This window comes from Pseudoliparis swirei, chromosome 20 (genome assembly GCF_029220125.1).
Source record: "Pseudoliparis swirei isolate HS2019 ecotype Mariana Trench chromosome 20, NWPU_hadal_v1, whole genome shotgun sequence".
NCBI classification, from domain to species: Eukaryota; Metazoa; Chordata; class Actinopteri; order Perciformes; family Liparidae; genus Pseudoliparis; species Pseudoliparis swirei.
Window position 1 is genome coordinate 15,522,827 of NC_079407.1, and position 17,704 is coordinate 15,540,530.

Sequence of the window (17,704 nt, forward strand, 5' to 3'; positions counted from 1 at the left end):
AAGGAGGGGACTGGACATGTATACAAGATGAAATATAATTATTCTATCACCTAAATATTTTGCTGGAAACTAAATAAATATCCTTGTGGGAAATGAAACATATGTATTGCTTTGCTTTCAAAAGGATTTGTGTGAGAAAAAAAAATGCTCATGATTCAGATTGGCACACAAGGAGGAGGAGTCTGAAACGAGAGACAAGGTGAGTGACAGACAGTGAACACAGAACTACCTAGAAGATCTGGGTGTAACAGAATGTTCTTCTGCTTAGTATTGAGACAGACATGCATCAGGATGATGAGGGCATGTTGTCCACATTGTGTGTTTGCGTGTAAAAAACCTCTTTAATGCTATGCACATTTTGTATGCATTGCTAAAGAGCTCAATAGCCCTCATACTATACTGAAACATTCCAGTGAAATCCAATTTATCTGAAATTGCTGGCAGTATAAAAACACATCTTCTGAACTGATTTTTATACACAATTTCGAATCCAAGAATATGTATCATGTGAATATTTGTCATTTAAAGCATAGTTGAGCTTTTAATTTTGATAGCTCTGCTGTGACGGTTTTGTAGCATTTTATGCAATTTAATTTGCATGTACGATGTCATGGATTCATTCATATAGAAATAGCAGTTTTTACTTCTTTGTTAAAAAATGACCAACTGAAGAATTTGAGTCGTATCAGCGTTATTGAAGTTGGAGAGGTTCCTGTGGATCAAATGAGGAAAGGGAGAGATATACTGACATCAGCAGCAGACATCTTCCAGGAGGTACATCTGATGATGGTTGATTCCCCAGAGTATGGTACTCACACACAACCAATAATCTGTTCTCACACAATAAGAGGATTTGACATTTACCATATAACCATGACATATGTTTTGTTGGAACACTGTCCGACCATAAACACACTAACTGGTTGACATTGTTCTTGTTTAATGTGTCTGCACATAAGGAGATGCTAGATGATGACCCTTTTCCCTCTTCTACGTTTATGATGTCTGCATTCAATCACAATGATTGCTGCTGTGGTCCTTTGGTTAGTTAATCTCAGTTAAGTTTGTCTGGATCGTTTCAGGAATTTCATCACCATTAAAAAATAAGTTGCCACAAAGTTAGACAAAATGAAACATGAGGAGGGTTGGACATGGGATATTAGCATTGCCAATGAAGCATCGACTCCACCATCTAAATGACAGAGTGTGAATGCTGCAGAATTGTAGCCCAGCGTATTATAGCATTAGTGTAAATGTTGGTTTTTGGATTCACTGGCTTGTTTTAATAAGTGGGTTACTTCTTGTGGCTTATTTGAAGATCATTAGCTGGTTTGAGATGCCCTGTAATATCCTACCTCAGAACATCAGAGCAGTCTTGAATTACAAAGTCAGAGCAACATGTAATTGGATAATGGAACAACACAAAAGACTCGAGAGCGAAGTTAGGAGCCAATTCATCTGTTATTTACATTACCCTTCCTTTTGTTTCCTGTGCCATAATTCACTTCTCTGCTTCGACACCATGGTTATTGATGTAGGCAGAATAACCTCATATGCCTCCGCTGCCACAAGAAGCGGGTGGCTGGCAACTAGATGAAAGACAGAATAGATGGTTTTCAGGCCGAAGGTCACAAAGGGCAGCTGGACGTTTGGCTGACCTGTGACCTAGGACCTCACGTTAGCCAGAACGGTTTACTTAATTGGATAAGATTAGGAATGCCTCGTATCCTTTTCTGAGTAAATCACAGAAACACAGATGCATGAACTCTCACAATGATGATCAAGTATTGTGTTTTAAGGTGGGATGGGGTTGACACTTGAGACCTCTCAGACTGGAACATTGGTCAGTTCCAGCCGCTTGAATTTTATCTTTTCTCCAGGTCTGCTGTTGTATACATGGCAAGCATATGGCAGTGTAAAGAACAACATGCAGCTTCCAGCTGGCCAACGAGTTAAGCAAATTTCTTAACTAGGACAAGATGTGGTTTTAGCTTTAATCACTTGCGTATCAAGACAAGAATGAAATGGAAAAAAACAGACAAAACCATGGGGGACATTTTTAGTAGTGTATCGGCCCTCAATTCAAGTTTTTCGGAAATTTTAACCGTAGGTGGTTTGTAGAGTGTGATTTCATCATTGTCATTAAAATATATATGTCTACTTTAATGTCACAGAGCCTGTAGCATATCCCAGAATGCATTGTGTTGAGGGTAAGAAAACTCCTAAGCTTTCCTGTTCATCTCATGGCAGGTCACACTGATCTGATTAAGGTCTTGAGTCTAACAAAGAATGTAATGGCTTATAGAACAAGAAAGAAGAGATCCGTTGTTCATGTGTTTTTGTTTTTGTCAACTACGGAATTATGTTATAGTAGCATACCTTTTCATTATTTATCATGAAGGGTGGATATCTAATTTTGGAAGGAAACCCTTTCCTTATTTTCTGTGAAAACCAGATAAAGCCTTTATCAGAGTATACATTGCCATAGGAAGGCAAAACAAATATTATAGGTGTGGTTTATGCATGCCTTCACTATAGGCTATCTGCTGCTCCTATCATAACCTGTATTCCTTTCAGATTTATGGCAAATATCATCATTTATTTGGGGAATCTTGATGGGACATAGTCTATTTTTCCTTTCAACAAAATTGTTTATAAATGGCAATATGCCAATATAGGTTTTAACCTCTGATTTGCTACCACTCATGGAGTGGTCAAGATTGTGGAATTTCAACACTGAGCCTCTCTCCACCAAATGCTCACAGAAGGTATTCTCTCTTGCACAGCTGGACAAGCAATTAATACTGAAGCCGATGTCCAGACACTTGATGTTAACACCCTCGTCCTATGGCAGTCTTATTGCTAAGCAAAAGCAGGAAATGGAATCACTGAATGGACACAGGCTTGTGGCTAAGTGTTCTTCGTAGTGTGGTACATTTGAGGTGTGTTTAAGTATAACATTGGGACGGTGGGGATCATGGGGGGAGTCCTGTCCTGTCCTGTCCTGTCCAAAGCTCAGTTTTTGTGAAAGCCAAACAGGTTTCTTTCTTTCAAATAGATGAAATGTGTTTGATTCAGACTTGTGTGTTCCTTTAGGAGCTTGCGTGAGTGTAATCTATCGGAGGACATGTTTACTGTGGAAGTCCCTTTTGCTCTGAGAAACAACCAAAGTGCTCACTGACTACCTTATGTATACTCCGAAGGGATTGTTTGAAATGAATCACATGAAGGAGGGGACTGGACATGTATACAAGATGAAATATAATTATTCTATCACCTAAATATTTTGCTGGAAACTAAATAAATATCCTTGTGGGAAATGAAACATATGTATTGCTTTGCTTTCAAAAGGATTTGTGTGAGAAAAAAAAATGCTCATGATTCAGATTGTACATCTGAGATGGTAAACATACAAATATCACATAGAACCATTCTAACCATAACAGAAAGCTCCAGTTTAGTAGGTGACGTAGTTTAACATGTGGACATGTGGAAAATCTCCATATCACGTTTTGTTTTTCCAGTTTGAAAACAAGATGAAAGTTGTAATAATGACAGAGCGCCAGTATCTCTATCCATCTCCATGTGACGGAGCCAGAGTTTTATGTAAAGAACAGCTGTTTGTGGCTGGCGGGGGACTGTTTGGACAGTTACAGTACATCTTGTGTGTGTGCACTCATTTTTCTAATCTATCCATACATGTTTTTCTTCCGGATAAATCTGTGTTGATTCGCAATTATGTGACTCTTTGAAACAAAAGAAACCAATCCAAACAGACACTCAGCCCTCCATTGGCAGAGCGTGTTGCGTGTCCAGCCCACTTCTGAACCCGGGGCTACTTCTCTCAGGACCGGGCTAACAGGTAAACAGACTTCACTGGAGAAGCCGCGTGCACGCCAGAACCCTGCCTGGGCAGTCTTCATTTGTTTGCAGTGTTTATCAGCCAGTGACAGGGAGTGTTTATGTGTACGGTTCCAGTTGGCCTCTATGACCCCGATGCCCTGACTCACCCCCTTTTCCTCGCCTCGAGAGCAACACACAAGCGAGCATTTTCATTTTCCTTCTCTCTGGATGGATTTCATTCATACATGAGTAAAGTGTAGTAAAGCTGTGGCTATTGCAGTTGGGTTGTAATCACCTCATGCTAATCGGGAGGCTTTCAGTAATATACTTGAACATTTACATGAGCGATGAAGTGAGTGTCCATAACAATGTCAGAAAACCCTTGAGTACATGCAATATCTTGAAACATGAAAATATGCTTACTTTTTTAAATTTGATTTGGACTTATGGACAGTCCACTGAAAAGATTTATAAGATGGGTAGGGATGTCAAGTGTTTTAACAAAGCAACTGAACATGTTCTGCTATCACTGGAACACCCTGTTCTGTTTCTCCTGTGTTCCGTGTCTCCTATGTCTCCTCTGTGTCTTCTGTCTTAATTGTTTAATTCCCTGCACCTGCCCTCATCCACTCTTGTCTCATTACTGTCTGATGTCGTACACCTGTGTTTCCCCCCCTATATATTGTGTCAGTCTTTCCCTTGTCTGCTGTTGGATTGTCGTCTCTAGTTCCGTGTCCGTTTCCCGTCGTCCTGTCCGTGTTCCTGGTTCTGCCTGTTGACCCTGCCTGCCCTGAACCTGGATTCTCTGCCTGCCCCTTTTGGACCTTGTTTTTTTGTAAACTGTTTTGCCTCATTAAAGAGTGCTTTTCTTTGTTATTCATATTGCGTCCAGTCTGTTCCTCTGTGCCTGAGCCTCACCCCGTCACAAGAACCTGACAATTAAACCCTTCCCATGTGTAAATACATCACCTTCTTTATTTCACTAGAGAAACCCGATCAACCCTTCAACAGTCGGGTTACAGTAAAACTATTGGTCTAAGGGGAATGGCTGACTGATTTCTTCGCAAAGTAAACATTGAATAAAATGCCAGTGCCACATGGCAGCTTAATTATGGTCCGGTTAAATTGTCTCCAAACCACATCACTGAAGGAGAGTCTTTCTTCATCATTATGGGGAGCAGCCACTGCCTGGGGTGAGAAGTAAGAGTAATGAAGTAAACTTTCTCATCGTGGAGCCCCTTCCTATTGCATTTAGAGAACAAGTAAGCAATGTGATGATCTATTGTTTTATTTACACTTGCACACTGAAGTAAGTGGCTCTGCCAAGCTTTTTCATCTTATCTATTCGGCGTAACACTGAAAACATGTCAGACATACAGTGTGCTGAATCTAAAATGCAATGTACGACAAATAATAGATTATAAGCTCACACACACACAAAAAACGTTGTCCGTTAAAAATAAATTCTTCATGCTTGGCCATGTAAAGTAGGACATCTTCCCGTTGAAAGTGTATTTGTGTTGTCCTCACAGGAGACTGGACAGGTCTAGACACTCCAACGTAAGCAAGTACACACAGTGGCACAATGCTATCCAATCTCTTTTAATTACTGTTTTTCAGCAAGCTGGAACTAAATTGCAATGACAAATACAACTGTCACTAAACATGTCCTTCAAACTGAGAGACTTCTACTGTAAAATCCAAACAACTAAAACATTTTTGGACGCTGCCTATTTATTCCTCCATTTCCTGTCCACTGAAAGACGAAGGTGTTTCATGATGGCCCTACGGGTCCCTGCCACGCCACAGATCTGGCTCCCTCTGCTGAGAAACTGAACCAATCCATCCCAACCTTACTCCAACTGCTGACCTCAGCGATGCCTGAGGGTCAATATTGTACAGTAAATGAACACCGAGTGAATACCACTTGTATATTTGGGTCTACATGGCTCTATCAATGTCCATATGTGTCATGGTCAGCATCTGTATGTAATTCTGTGTGCAAATTGAAATCCTCATTGAAATAACATGAAAGATGAAAAGAAGGATCTGCTTTATCATCAGACAAACTATCAGCGGACGCAAGGCAATTTCAATGTGATGTCTTAAGTGTGTTATTCATTATTAGCGGTTATATGCGCGACTCAGAGATAGAATTAGCAAGTGGTCAAATGGTAGGCTACCTGCTTTGAAATGTCACTAATGGAGGATATGGATCCATGTCAAAAAGAAGAGTGTTCTGTCTCCTCGAGGGTTTAGGTATAGGTATGCCTCCACTCGTTCTATAGTGATGAACGCAGTGTCCTTTGTAGCCAACTGTGATTACGAATTTACTGAAAGACAGCTTGATCACAGGAATGTAGCGACCTTGCCTGTAGACTTGGCTCACACGGAGAAGAGAGGACAAACTCCAGCGTTGAGTCTCTCATCAAACAAGCTCGTGGATCTCTGAGATTCAGCATCCAATCTGGCTCTGATATTGCATCTGTGCTGTGTGTGTGTGTGTGTGTATGCCATGCTCAGTGGGCATTCTACCACCCACTGCAGGCAGCTGTATCATTAGCCTAGCCCACATCAGTGCTCCTGCACCCCCACACACTGTGCATGGTTCATATTAGCTCCCCTCCCACCTACGCAGACCCTGGGATCCACCGCCAGACCAGAGCTGAATGCAGCTTTTGGATGTCGGTGAGAAGGACAACGTGCTGAAAAAGAGCCAAGCCAGAGCCCGACAGGCTGGGCTCCATGAGTATGATGAGAGTTCACCCCTCCCCCCCCCTCTTGTCTCGTGAGAGTGTATCGGCTTCTAGCATCAGTTCACCTCCCGCACTGGAAGTCGGGCAGGTACGAGAAGCTTTTAACTGGCTGTACTGGTGGCTTTGAGTTTTTCTGGGTTTCTTTGAGGTCACCTCAGAGGTGTGAGGATCAGGTGAGAATTCAATATTGTGTCTTTGCATGACAGATTTGAAAAGGCAATTTAAAACCTGACTTTATACCTCAGCTCAGTGCATTTGCATACATTATTGGGGTATTAAAGAGCTTTTTATCAGAGCTTTGCGACTTTTTTCAAATCACCTATAATTCCACATCTGCGAGGCAGCAAATGGCAAACAATTATACACCCATTGGAAATATAAAATCTCGGTTAAAGGCAAGCTCCTCTAACCCACTTGTTTGTTTTAAATCATCTAACCTCCACATGTTGTTATGAGATTGTCATTCAAAATGATTATTCATTCTCCAACTGGCACTTTTCTCTTTATTTTCTTTCCATCGGATAATTAGTGTTCAGCATGCATGATAAAATAGTGGCAGCTTTGTTTCTCCCATTTGACTTTTGGAAAATAAACATGCTAATGTTTTAAGCAGGAGCCTCTCAGATGGGTTACTGAGCTGCCTCTGTCATTCCAGGTGGCTAAGGGTTAACGGCGCACACACCAGTAGCTGACGCTTCCAGTGGAGTTTTTGTCATATTTATTTTTCCAACCAATTGAGTATTATCCCTGATATTGTGTATGAAGGGTTTGTCAGCGTTGGCAAATGCTGACATGATGGCAAAGTCCTCCCTAGCTGTGAGCCTACGCCGAGGTCAGCAACGTGCATGCATGTTCTTCTTCACAACATTTTTTTATATCAAATATTGACTGGGTTAGTAGACACACGAGGGCTTTTAAAAACACTGACGTTATTTTCCAGGTGAAGTTACATTCCTTCTTGACGACAGACCTGCCTGAAGACAGAATACTTTTATACTGTGTAGAGCATCTACATACGTGTTTCTACTCGACTACCCTATTTCCCTCAGTGGGCCTTTTTGTTGTTACTGTTGCTATCATTTGTACTTAATTAACTTGTGCAAATCATTTGAAAGCTTAAAAAAGTAGTTTTGCATGTCCGGTCTTAAATGCAGCTTCCAGTCCATTCAGCTCAAATGGCGCTACCTTTTTTCTTTAGCTGCACAATATCTCTCCTCTCTGCTCATTTTAAGTTTTCTGGAACTTTTTTCTCCATAAAAGGTTTGATGCTTAACCACCTCCAGATGCAAGGTCTAGATTAAGGACAGATGGTTCTTTTTTTCCCCAAAGAAAGTCTAATGAAAGTTTTAAAAAACAACTGATGTTCGTCACAACTCTTAAATTGCAAACTACAAAGAGTGCTTGTATAGATTTTAAGTATTGTGAACACGTGTGGTGAACCCCAACAGGTTCGGTAACATCTTGATTCTACTTAAAAACAAAGAGGTATTTTTATTTTGAAGAATCTACATTTCTTATGTTGTTAGATGACACTGTTATAGACCCACCAACATGCTGCTTGTTGGTGGGTCCAACATACTGGACATTCATTTGGGCAAATTTATCAGAAGGAATGCCGAGCTGCAACTTGATAAGGACGTTTGTTAGAAAATACCACTCAGTCTTGTGTTGGAAACTTTAAGCCACGCAATAAATAGGTGGTATTCTTGACATTATTACTCAACATAAATGCATTTCCAAAGCAGTAGCATTTATAATACTAAAAGAGGGAAGCAGTTATTTTTTTATTTTATTTTTTACAAAAATGAAACGACACAAATTTGGTGATTATTGATTTATTGAACGTGCCTCGTCAGAAAAAGACATTCCAAAATTGGAAGATTTGGTTACATAAACAGTTGTTAGCATTCGGGGCTGATATTCTTAAATGGTATCATCAAACTTTTATTCCAGACTCAAGGTCCAGATAGTACAAAACATTAAAATACATACAAAACCACAAGCAAAATTCAAACAAAGAACTACACATGCCCTATAAATAGACAGCAGTGTCTCCACAGCTGGGACCGGTATCGTGTAGTGCTCAATTTTATATTTAATAAAAACATGATCTCATTTTCTGGTATGTTCTATCACGTTTAATTAATCAATACACTGACCTAGTACCCGCTTCACACACAGAGACAGTCACAATGTTTTGACTGGCTTTCCCCTGCATTGTCACATATGCTGAGTGATGTGTGAGAGAAAAGGAAAGAGACAGAAACGTTATGCTGTCCTGTGGCTGCACTCTAGCACTGTGATTATACCCCTGTCTGCTCTATTACCCTCCCCTCGGTTCCTCTGCCAGAGATGTGGACCATACACCATACCAACCTGCTGGTTGGTATGGTGTAAGGGTTAAGGGTTAACCCTTAAGGGTGACGGGTTAACCCTTAACCTGCCCTTAACCCAAGTCCTCCACATTTATTTCAGTGAACTACACGGCGAAAGATGAAACGCTGCAGTTCATGGGACCCTTGTTGATTTAGAAATCAATACCTTTCTTGTCCCCTCGTGTCAGAATGTGGTTCTTTTATGTCTTGAACTTAAACAATCCCGTCATAAAAAACTACGACGGTGAGACCTGCTGGGACCGGAGGCTAGGGAAAAAAAACTGCTTTCCTGTTGCAGACCTCTCATTTGTTTTCAAATTCAGCCAAAAGTTACTGAATTATGTCAAGACCATGTCATTCTGAAAAATGTAATGTGAAGTAATATCTGTTGTCATATGTATCCTTTAGCACATGCGCAATGGACGTGTTCTTCTAAATTTCTAGTATGGTTGACTCATTTGCCCTGTAAGGAACTTATTTCCAGAGTGAAAGGACAATTCTGGACGATATGATTTGGCAACTGGCACATTACTGTATATTTTTTGAGAAATCAGTGTGATTAAGATGGTTACAGGCCTTGACAGTTATATGGTGTTTCACGGGGATACCCCAAAACAGCAGATGTATTTTAATGGACATCTGGACGGAGAAAGCACTTGACAAATCTGGAATAGATTGTTCAAATGAAGTCTTGTAGGGATACTGAAGGAGGTTTTGTGAATTTGGATTGCTAATAATACAGTTCTACATAGCTGCTCGGTCTGTTATTAGAACATACATGTTGCTGTTCCAATTGCCAGTGTAACATTGCTGAAGCTTTTACAACAGAAATGATGCTAGGGATAATTGAGAGCTGATGTACAATTTTCAAAATTGACTCACGCTTGTGGTTTTTGAGCGTTTCCTGTGAATAGCATTTGTTTGGCAGGCCACACACAAAGACTTGCTCTCAATCAAAAGGATGTTTTCCCCAAAAGCAGTGAGGTTGAAGTTGATGTTTCCGTCCAACCAACCCTCCAACCCTTCGTGTTCACATGGACACTCTGTGGCCTTTTGTTTTGCGCTTCCTTGAGGTCAACATTTACATTTTTCCAACACTGGCACAAGATGCGGTGTCTCGGAAACAGTCGGCTTGATGTAGTTGAATCCACTGTGGGTACTAATGGCCCCGACAGGGTGAATCCTAATCTTTCTGAAGACCCCTTTAGCTTATCCAGCATCACCGGCATGCCAATATTTCCATTTGTAGACAACAATATAAAAATCTATCAGACAGATTGCCATAACTTAAATCATGGTATTTCTTTAGTGCCACACACCTTTCAATTGCATCTAAACATGTAGCATGTAGCCAATAGTTAGACTGTCACTTTACATTGTGAGCTTCCCCTTCTCCTTTACACAGGAAACGCGCTGCTTTTTGCTTACCACTTTAATGTCGGTGGAATACAAAGACAAGTAGAGAAGCAGAGAAAAAAAGAACAGAAGGAAAAGTCTCAAGACCTATTTGATGTTCACCTCACAGCAAGTGTTCCTTCGACAGCACAGAAGAGTGTGGCAAAGCATCCAGTCAGGCAGAGCTTTAAGAAGACCATAGTGACCGCTCCGGCTCTCTCACCCTCGGCGAGCTGCATTACACAATAAGGCTGCTGGGTTAGGGTCATTCTTTTTCAGCTGGGGCATCTTCTGAAATGTCTTCATTTGATCACCCTTGTACAAAGCAGCTAGACGTCACAGATCACCGTTGGGTAGTATTTAATGTCACCGTTTTATAGACCTTACATATGTCCTAAACGATGCTGTGACGATTTCAGAGTCACCATCACAATATCTCACATATGGTTGATTGGAATCCAGACGGCACTGTCTGTGAGGCAAATGTTAACATTTTTGGATGGATTCGTCAACAGTGTGTGGGCAACTTCCTTCCACCCAATGTCTCTGTCTGGGTCTTTAGTGGGGTGGTGGACATGTCTCCAAGTCTCTATCCGGTCTGTCTGCTACTTTGGTGAAGTATAGCGAATGAGGCCTTTAGGAAGTCTCCGTCTTGCTCTCCTCATCTCCGCTGTCCTCAGAAGTGATGCCAGGACAATGGAGGGAGTGGAGTGTGCACGGTTTCACACCAGCTGTGAAAGCTCAAAGAAACTCTCAGTGCAGATTTCTGCAACTCGCCCAGTCTTTTGAGTTCTTCGAGCCCACGCTTTGCTCTTTGCCTTTACTGTCTTTTAATGATCTCAAAGTCACCCCTTGAATCTATCAGACCCTGCATGTAATTGCTCATGTGGGAATCCTGCTATTACAGGATTACTTAGTCATGTGTGTGAAACTGACTTATATCTTACAACATTGATTACATTTAAATATTATCTTAATTTTCACTTTTGGAGGAAAGGCAAATGATTGGGTTTGATGTTGTTGTGAATCAGATTGACATCAATTGTGGCATCACTTTAAGATACCTTAAAATGGCTTAAAATGGATGACCTAGAATGGCAAATAAAATCTCTCGATTAGGTGGAGTACTCAGCTTCCTTGACTTTTATAAGTTTCTGAAGTTTGGCAGATGAAGTCTTCTTTATTTATTCTACACCCTAAGAGATGGGAACTTGTTCTGGTTCAACATTGACACTGATATCTGCAATTGAATCACTTCTTAAGCCCATCACAGTTGCATGGCCAACTGGCTTTAGAAATATCATACAGTATTTCATATATATATATATATATATATATACTACCGTTCAAAAGTTTGGGGTCACCCAGACAATTTCGTGTCTTCCATGAAAACTCACACTTTTATTTATCAAATGAATTGAACATTTCATAGAACATATAGTCAAGACATTGACAAGGTTAGAAATAATGATTAATATTTGAAGTATTAATTTTGTTCTACAAACTTCAAGCTCAAAGGAAGGCCAGTTGTATAGCTTATATCACCAGCATAACTGTTTTCAGCTGTGCTAGCATAATTGCACAAGGGTTTTCTAATCAGATATTAGTCTTCTAAGGCGATTAGCAAACACAATGTACCATTAGAACACTGGAGTGATAGTTGATGGAAATGGGCCTCTATACACCTATGGAGATATTTCATTAGAAACCAGACACTTCCACCTAGAATAGTCATTTACCACATTAACAATGTATAGTGTATTTTTGATTAATTGAATGTTATCTTTTTTGAAAAAACTGTGCTTTTCTTTGAAAAATAAAGACATTTCTAAGTGACCCAAACTTTTGAACGGTAGTGTAATTATATATATATCCCGGTGAATACGGAGAAGATGTTGGTGTGTAATCAGAGTGCAGAGTGTTTGTTGGTTGGTGTCTTTGCTTATGCGTCTGAGACACACTCAAAATACATGCTTGATTGATGTGTGTGATAATTTCCCAGTTGGCAAACATTTACATGAGCGTAGTGTCACTTCTGGCCTTTTTGGATTGGCAGTCCTGATTGCCTGGTCTCACTGAAGACAGATGTGTTTGACTGGGCACTCTAAAATATGGGGAGCATGATTCTAAACTGCATCGCCTTCATTTCACCCCTTGTTGGCCTCAATGGTTTCGGCTCTCAATCATTCTTTTGCTCACAGGTTTTTGCACCGGTTCTTTCCACGGGAGAATTGTTTTGCATAGCTGCACAGTGGAGATGAAAAGAGGCGCAGCAGCTTGGACATGCTGACATATGTGCTTTTGCCTTATCCACAAAAATACAAGAACAATAACTAGAAAGCCACAGTGGTCAAATATGAGAATTCTAATTGGCCTTTTGGAAAATTCAACTCTAAAAATAGAAAGCACCTAAATGCTGGGCTTGTTCTTTTCCAGACCTGGCTCTCTCTCAGACCACAGAGCTATGGGCCAGAACACTTGGAGCATCCAACAGCCTCAGGATCATTATCAATGTGAACATATTCGACATAAACATACAGAGGCATGTTCTCTCCGGTGAATCCTGTTCTCTTGCTGAGATAGTCAGTCATAAAGTCTCCTGTGGAAGGCTCCTGGAATCTGATGGGAGAACCACAAGTGCCCCAGTTATCTTTGGATTCCCCGAGCTTGTTTAACTAAGGACTCGGCCAAACGTTGCCTTTCCCCTGCTGATAAGACAGCTCCCATCATGCCTCACTCACACACACAGAGTGTAGGGAGAATACAGCTGGCTGCTGCTGCTGATCTAAGATGACTCCTGCTTTTGAACTTTTAATCCAATAGAAATAGAGATAATACCTATAGAATGCAGTAAAAGTGTAAAAGTCAGTGGGAAACAAAGCGAGGCCCCTAGTATCCTTCCAACATTGTTTCGACAAAGTGGTGAGTGGTATTTTTCTCCCCCCAGCAGGGCGGAGAATTCCTACTTATGTAAAATATATGTTGGGTTTAGAGCTTTTTCCTTTTCCTCAAAATGTACAGTATGCAGATGTGGACAATAATTATAATGTACTCATGCATACACTACCGTTCAAAAGTTTGGGGTCATCCAGACAATTTTGTGTCTTCCATGAAAACTCACACTTTTATTTATCAAATGAATTGAACATTTCATAGAACATATAGTCAAGACATTGACAAGGTTAGAAATAATGATTAATATTTGAAGTATTAATTTTGTTCTACAAACTTCAAGCTCAAAGGAAGGCCAGTTGTATAGCTTATATCACCAGCATAACTGTTTTCAGCTGTGCTAGCATAATTGCACAAGGGTTTTCTAATCAGATATTAGTCTTCTAAGGCGATTAGCAAACACAATGTACCATTAGAACACTGGAGTGATAGTTGATGGAAATGGGCCTCTATACACCTCTGGAGATATTTCATTAGAAACCAGATGTTTCCACCTAGAATAGTCATTTACCACATTAACAATGTATAGTGTGTATTTTTGATTAATGTTATCTTTATTGAAAAAACAGTGCTTTTCTTTGAAAAATAAAGACATTTCTAAGTGACCCCAAACTTTTGAACGGTAGTGTATATATTACTTTGTTTGTCAAAAGATTTATTTTAAACAACTAGCCTTTTATAGGGAAAGAAAGAAAGTGTGTTGTCAAAGTTTTAAAAAGAATGATGGATGACTTCTTGCTGTTATATTGCTGAGGAACTGCGTCATTTTGTAACATCGCAAGCAACTTTCAGTCTTTATCTAAGATTCTGTGAGAATCTTGTTTCATCTTTTGAGATTTATACCGGCTTTGTTACCAATTTATCTTCATCTTTGATGCCAGAGGTCACATTTTGTTTGGTTATCCTCATCTCTCAGGGTTCATGGTTTTGGGTTTGGCTCATTGTCCTGCTCCTTTTCTCATTTGTATATGGCCTCATATGTCAGTTCATATGTGTGACTGACACATTATAATCTCCTGGATTGAGAAGTCTGCAATCCAGCAAGATGACAGCTCTTAACTCAGAAATGAGAATGGAATTGAAATCACAGTCTCAACAGATTTCAGAATAGACTTATTGCTTCAGGCATTCTACTTAGAGTGGTAACGATTTATGCAAATGTTATTGTGGTTTATTATTTTACACTAATCCCCCTCTTATAAAAAAAGCCATATGCTTTCCCGAGCAACTCATGGAACATGTTGTTCAAATCACATATGGCTCCAAATATAATCACCACTTTGTGCAGTGCTGAATCACTGGGAGAAGTCTAATATGACAGCACTGGATCCTCCTCATGTAATGTACCGCATCACACAATCACCTCTCTTTACTCAGTATCTCTGGTGCACACACTGTACCACTGCACGTTGCTGAAGTTTAAACCTTTAAAACTGTCTTGGAAGTTAAACCCTGACTGGTAATGTCATTGTGTGCTAACCTTGAACACGGCAGTACGTTTTACGATGTGTCATTATGGTTTCGTAGAGTTCAAAAAGAACTTCGACTCCCACCCCACTAAAAGTAACTTGCATTTTCTTTCTTATTTTTTTCAAGTTTATGTATCATAAAGATAAATGTGAGCTTTTTACATTGGACTTTCTTTAACTGCATCTGTGTGTACTTTGTAAAAAAGGTTTTTTTGATGGATGGCTGTGGCTTAAATGGAAAGCAACACAGAGTCTGCTCAAATAGCTTGTACATTCAATGTCTCCCATGCGGGTCAGTCACAATGGGGGACATATTTCCTGACCTAGATATTGATAGAATGCTCATTCGAATTTCTCTCCAGCTGATACTTATCACACAACTGTGAAAGAAAACAAGCATATCGCGCTGCTGGCTTGTGATGAATAACTTCAAAATGATCAAATATTACAGTAAGCTGCAGCCTCCGCACGTTAAAAGATGGACTGACTTTTTTGTATTTCTCTTGGTTTCACCTTTCCTCATGCGGTTTATTATTCTTCTCTCCGGCTTGCGTCTCTGCCAGCTTTACAACTCCCTCACTCCGACACACTACTCACCCTCTGTTAGGAGTTACAGTGAAGAGTGTGGAGCATGCTCTCTGCTGAGCCCCCTGTCTGCCATCTGCTCAGGAAAGAGGCGGAGCAGCCAAACGTCCATCGCCGTGAATGAATGATTTGCATCTATTCGCACTCATACCACCAATGCCATCTTTAGAAAAAAAAGTCCACTCTTGATGATAAGCATGGCTTCCCTTATTTTTCTTGGCAATGTTCCTGATAACTACTCCGTCTTACGCAGAGGAGGTTCCCCGGTGCTGAGTGTTTTGCGGAGCACCAGAGCACGACCTTAGCGTTTTCGTTTTTTTCTTCTTACAATTAGTGTTTTCCTAAAAAAGATTCATTAAAGCATTAAAGACGGAAAAGAAGGATAATTCTAATCAACCTGTGAGGTTTAGCCGGCGTGTAATCTCTGGCAAACTGTAAATCAGCGCCAACACTTGCAAACAATTATACTGCTGGTACCTAGGGGCCCAATCTGATTGGTGTATTTGCTCTCGCGCTGTCTTGGGAGATCTTGTGGTAATTGAGTCGGCTCCCTGGATGATGACTCGTGAGCTGCTTTTATAGCTGCAGCCCTCTGTAGATGTGTGGCATTATTGAAACCAGACCGCAAGTGGGATATTACCGCTGCACCGAAGCATACTGTGTGGTATCCCATTGTTCCGCTGCCGTCACTGTCCTTTGCAGACAGACGCCACTTGTAAAGCAGGCAATTTTCCTAGCTGGCAGCCCTCCAGAAGCCTGTAGAAGTCATCCTCCTCCCCGCTGCCCTCCTTCATTCCCTCGGAGCCCCTTCCTGCCAAAGGGCCTGTTTGGCTCATGTTCAGGTTCAGATAAACAACAAAGGCCAGGTCCAAAGATGCTTTCAAAAGGCACCTGGTGTGGTTCAGTTTGTGGATTGCCATCACTCTTGCATCCCTCTAATATAGTTTAGATTGAATCTGCTGCGGCTTTAGAGTAGTATTATTAATAAGTATGGAAACTGCTGAGTTTATCCAGTAGGATATTTCCCTTCCAAGTTGATAAATTCCCATTTTAATGCACAATGTTGGAATGTTTAACCAATAGCATGCTTTCTTCTCTGTAGGTGACTGCGACAGACGCAGACGGTGGCTCCTTTGGCTCCATTACCTACTCCCTTGGCTCTGGCGTTACCAGTGTGGTTCCATCTCAGTTCACCATCGGCAAAGAGACTGGCCAGATCTGCACGAGTGCCGCACTCGACAGAGACCAAGGCCCAGCCAGCTTCGACTTTACTGTAACTGCAATAGATGGGGTGAGCCACCACATTTTAAAATCATGCTTAATATGAATCCGTTGAGCCACAGAGTAATCCTATAAACACAGCAGCCATGGTTTTTTATACAGGAGAGCAGAGACATGGCCAACTGTGCAGAAAAACTTTGAGAACAAAAAAATATCTTTGAATGGCTCTCCATGGCAGGCTTATTCAAAAGAGTATATCCTGTTCACTTTATGCCAAATAATACCGAACAAATAAAAGGTTTAAAAATGAAATAAAACTATTACAGCCATGTTAAAGCAATGGATGGAGAAATGCCTCAACTGTTAAGGCAGTAACATTTTAACAAGTGGGACTGTCGCCTCCCTCGTTTTTTGCCACCTGGTCAAAATGAAAAGCCTGCACTGTATTTTCTGCAAATGAAAAGCCCATGAAACCGATTGTTCTGTTGCGGCGAGCCCTCTCACCCTTCAAGGGTCATGACATATTGCCCTGTCCCGAGGGAAACTATCAATCTGTATCCCTGCACAAAGCTACAGGGAATATATTTTAGAGGCTGCTGCTATACATTTTAACAGGGTTTACTGCAGATTTCTACTTTCACCGACTTGCACCATTAATGTGGCCCAAATCCTGCTTTCAGGTGTGTTTTTACTGTTCATGATTTAATGGCAACTGAAGATATAACAAAGGAGCTTTTTGTTTCCTCCGCAGGGTGGACTGAGCTCAGTCGCCTATGTGAAGGTAGATCTGGCCGACATTAATGACAACAGACCCGCCTTCTACCCCGTCAGCTATGCTGTCAGTTTGAGCACGCAGAGCGCCCCTGGGACATCCGTTGTCAGAGTGACCGCCTATGACCCAGACTCAGGCGAGAATGGTAGAATTACATACAAAACAGTACCTGGAGGGGCCTCCCCTTACTTTACTCTCAATAAAGACACAGGTAGGCACAAGTCATTTTACAGTTCCTTCCTGCATACTTTATTTTTTTAAATGTCTATTATTTAAGAAGCTTAATAATTTTCTCCTCCAATATCATTCTGAAATTGCCATCACATTGTTGTTATT

At 40.8% G+C, this 17,704-nt stretch overlaps 1 protein-coding gene across 1 annotated transcript in view; it reads left to right on the forward strand.

Annotated features, from left to right (window-relative positions):
* The window catches only part of LOC130210958 (protocadherin-16-like), an 89,951-nt gene that overhangs the window by 54,580 nt on the left and 17,667 nt on the right, over nt 1-17,704 (forward strand). Inside the window, exons 3-4 of the mRNA XM_056441507.1 lie at nt 16,478-16,666; nt 17,348-17,579. Coding sequence (XP_056297482.1) covers nt 16,478-16,666; nt 17,348-17,579 — 421 coding nt within the window. The remainder of the gene's footprint in view (nt 1-16,477; nt 16,667-17,347; nt 17,580-17,704) is intronic.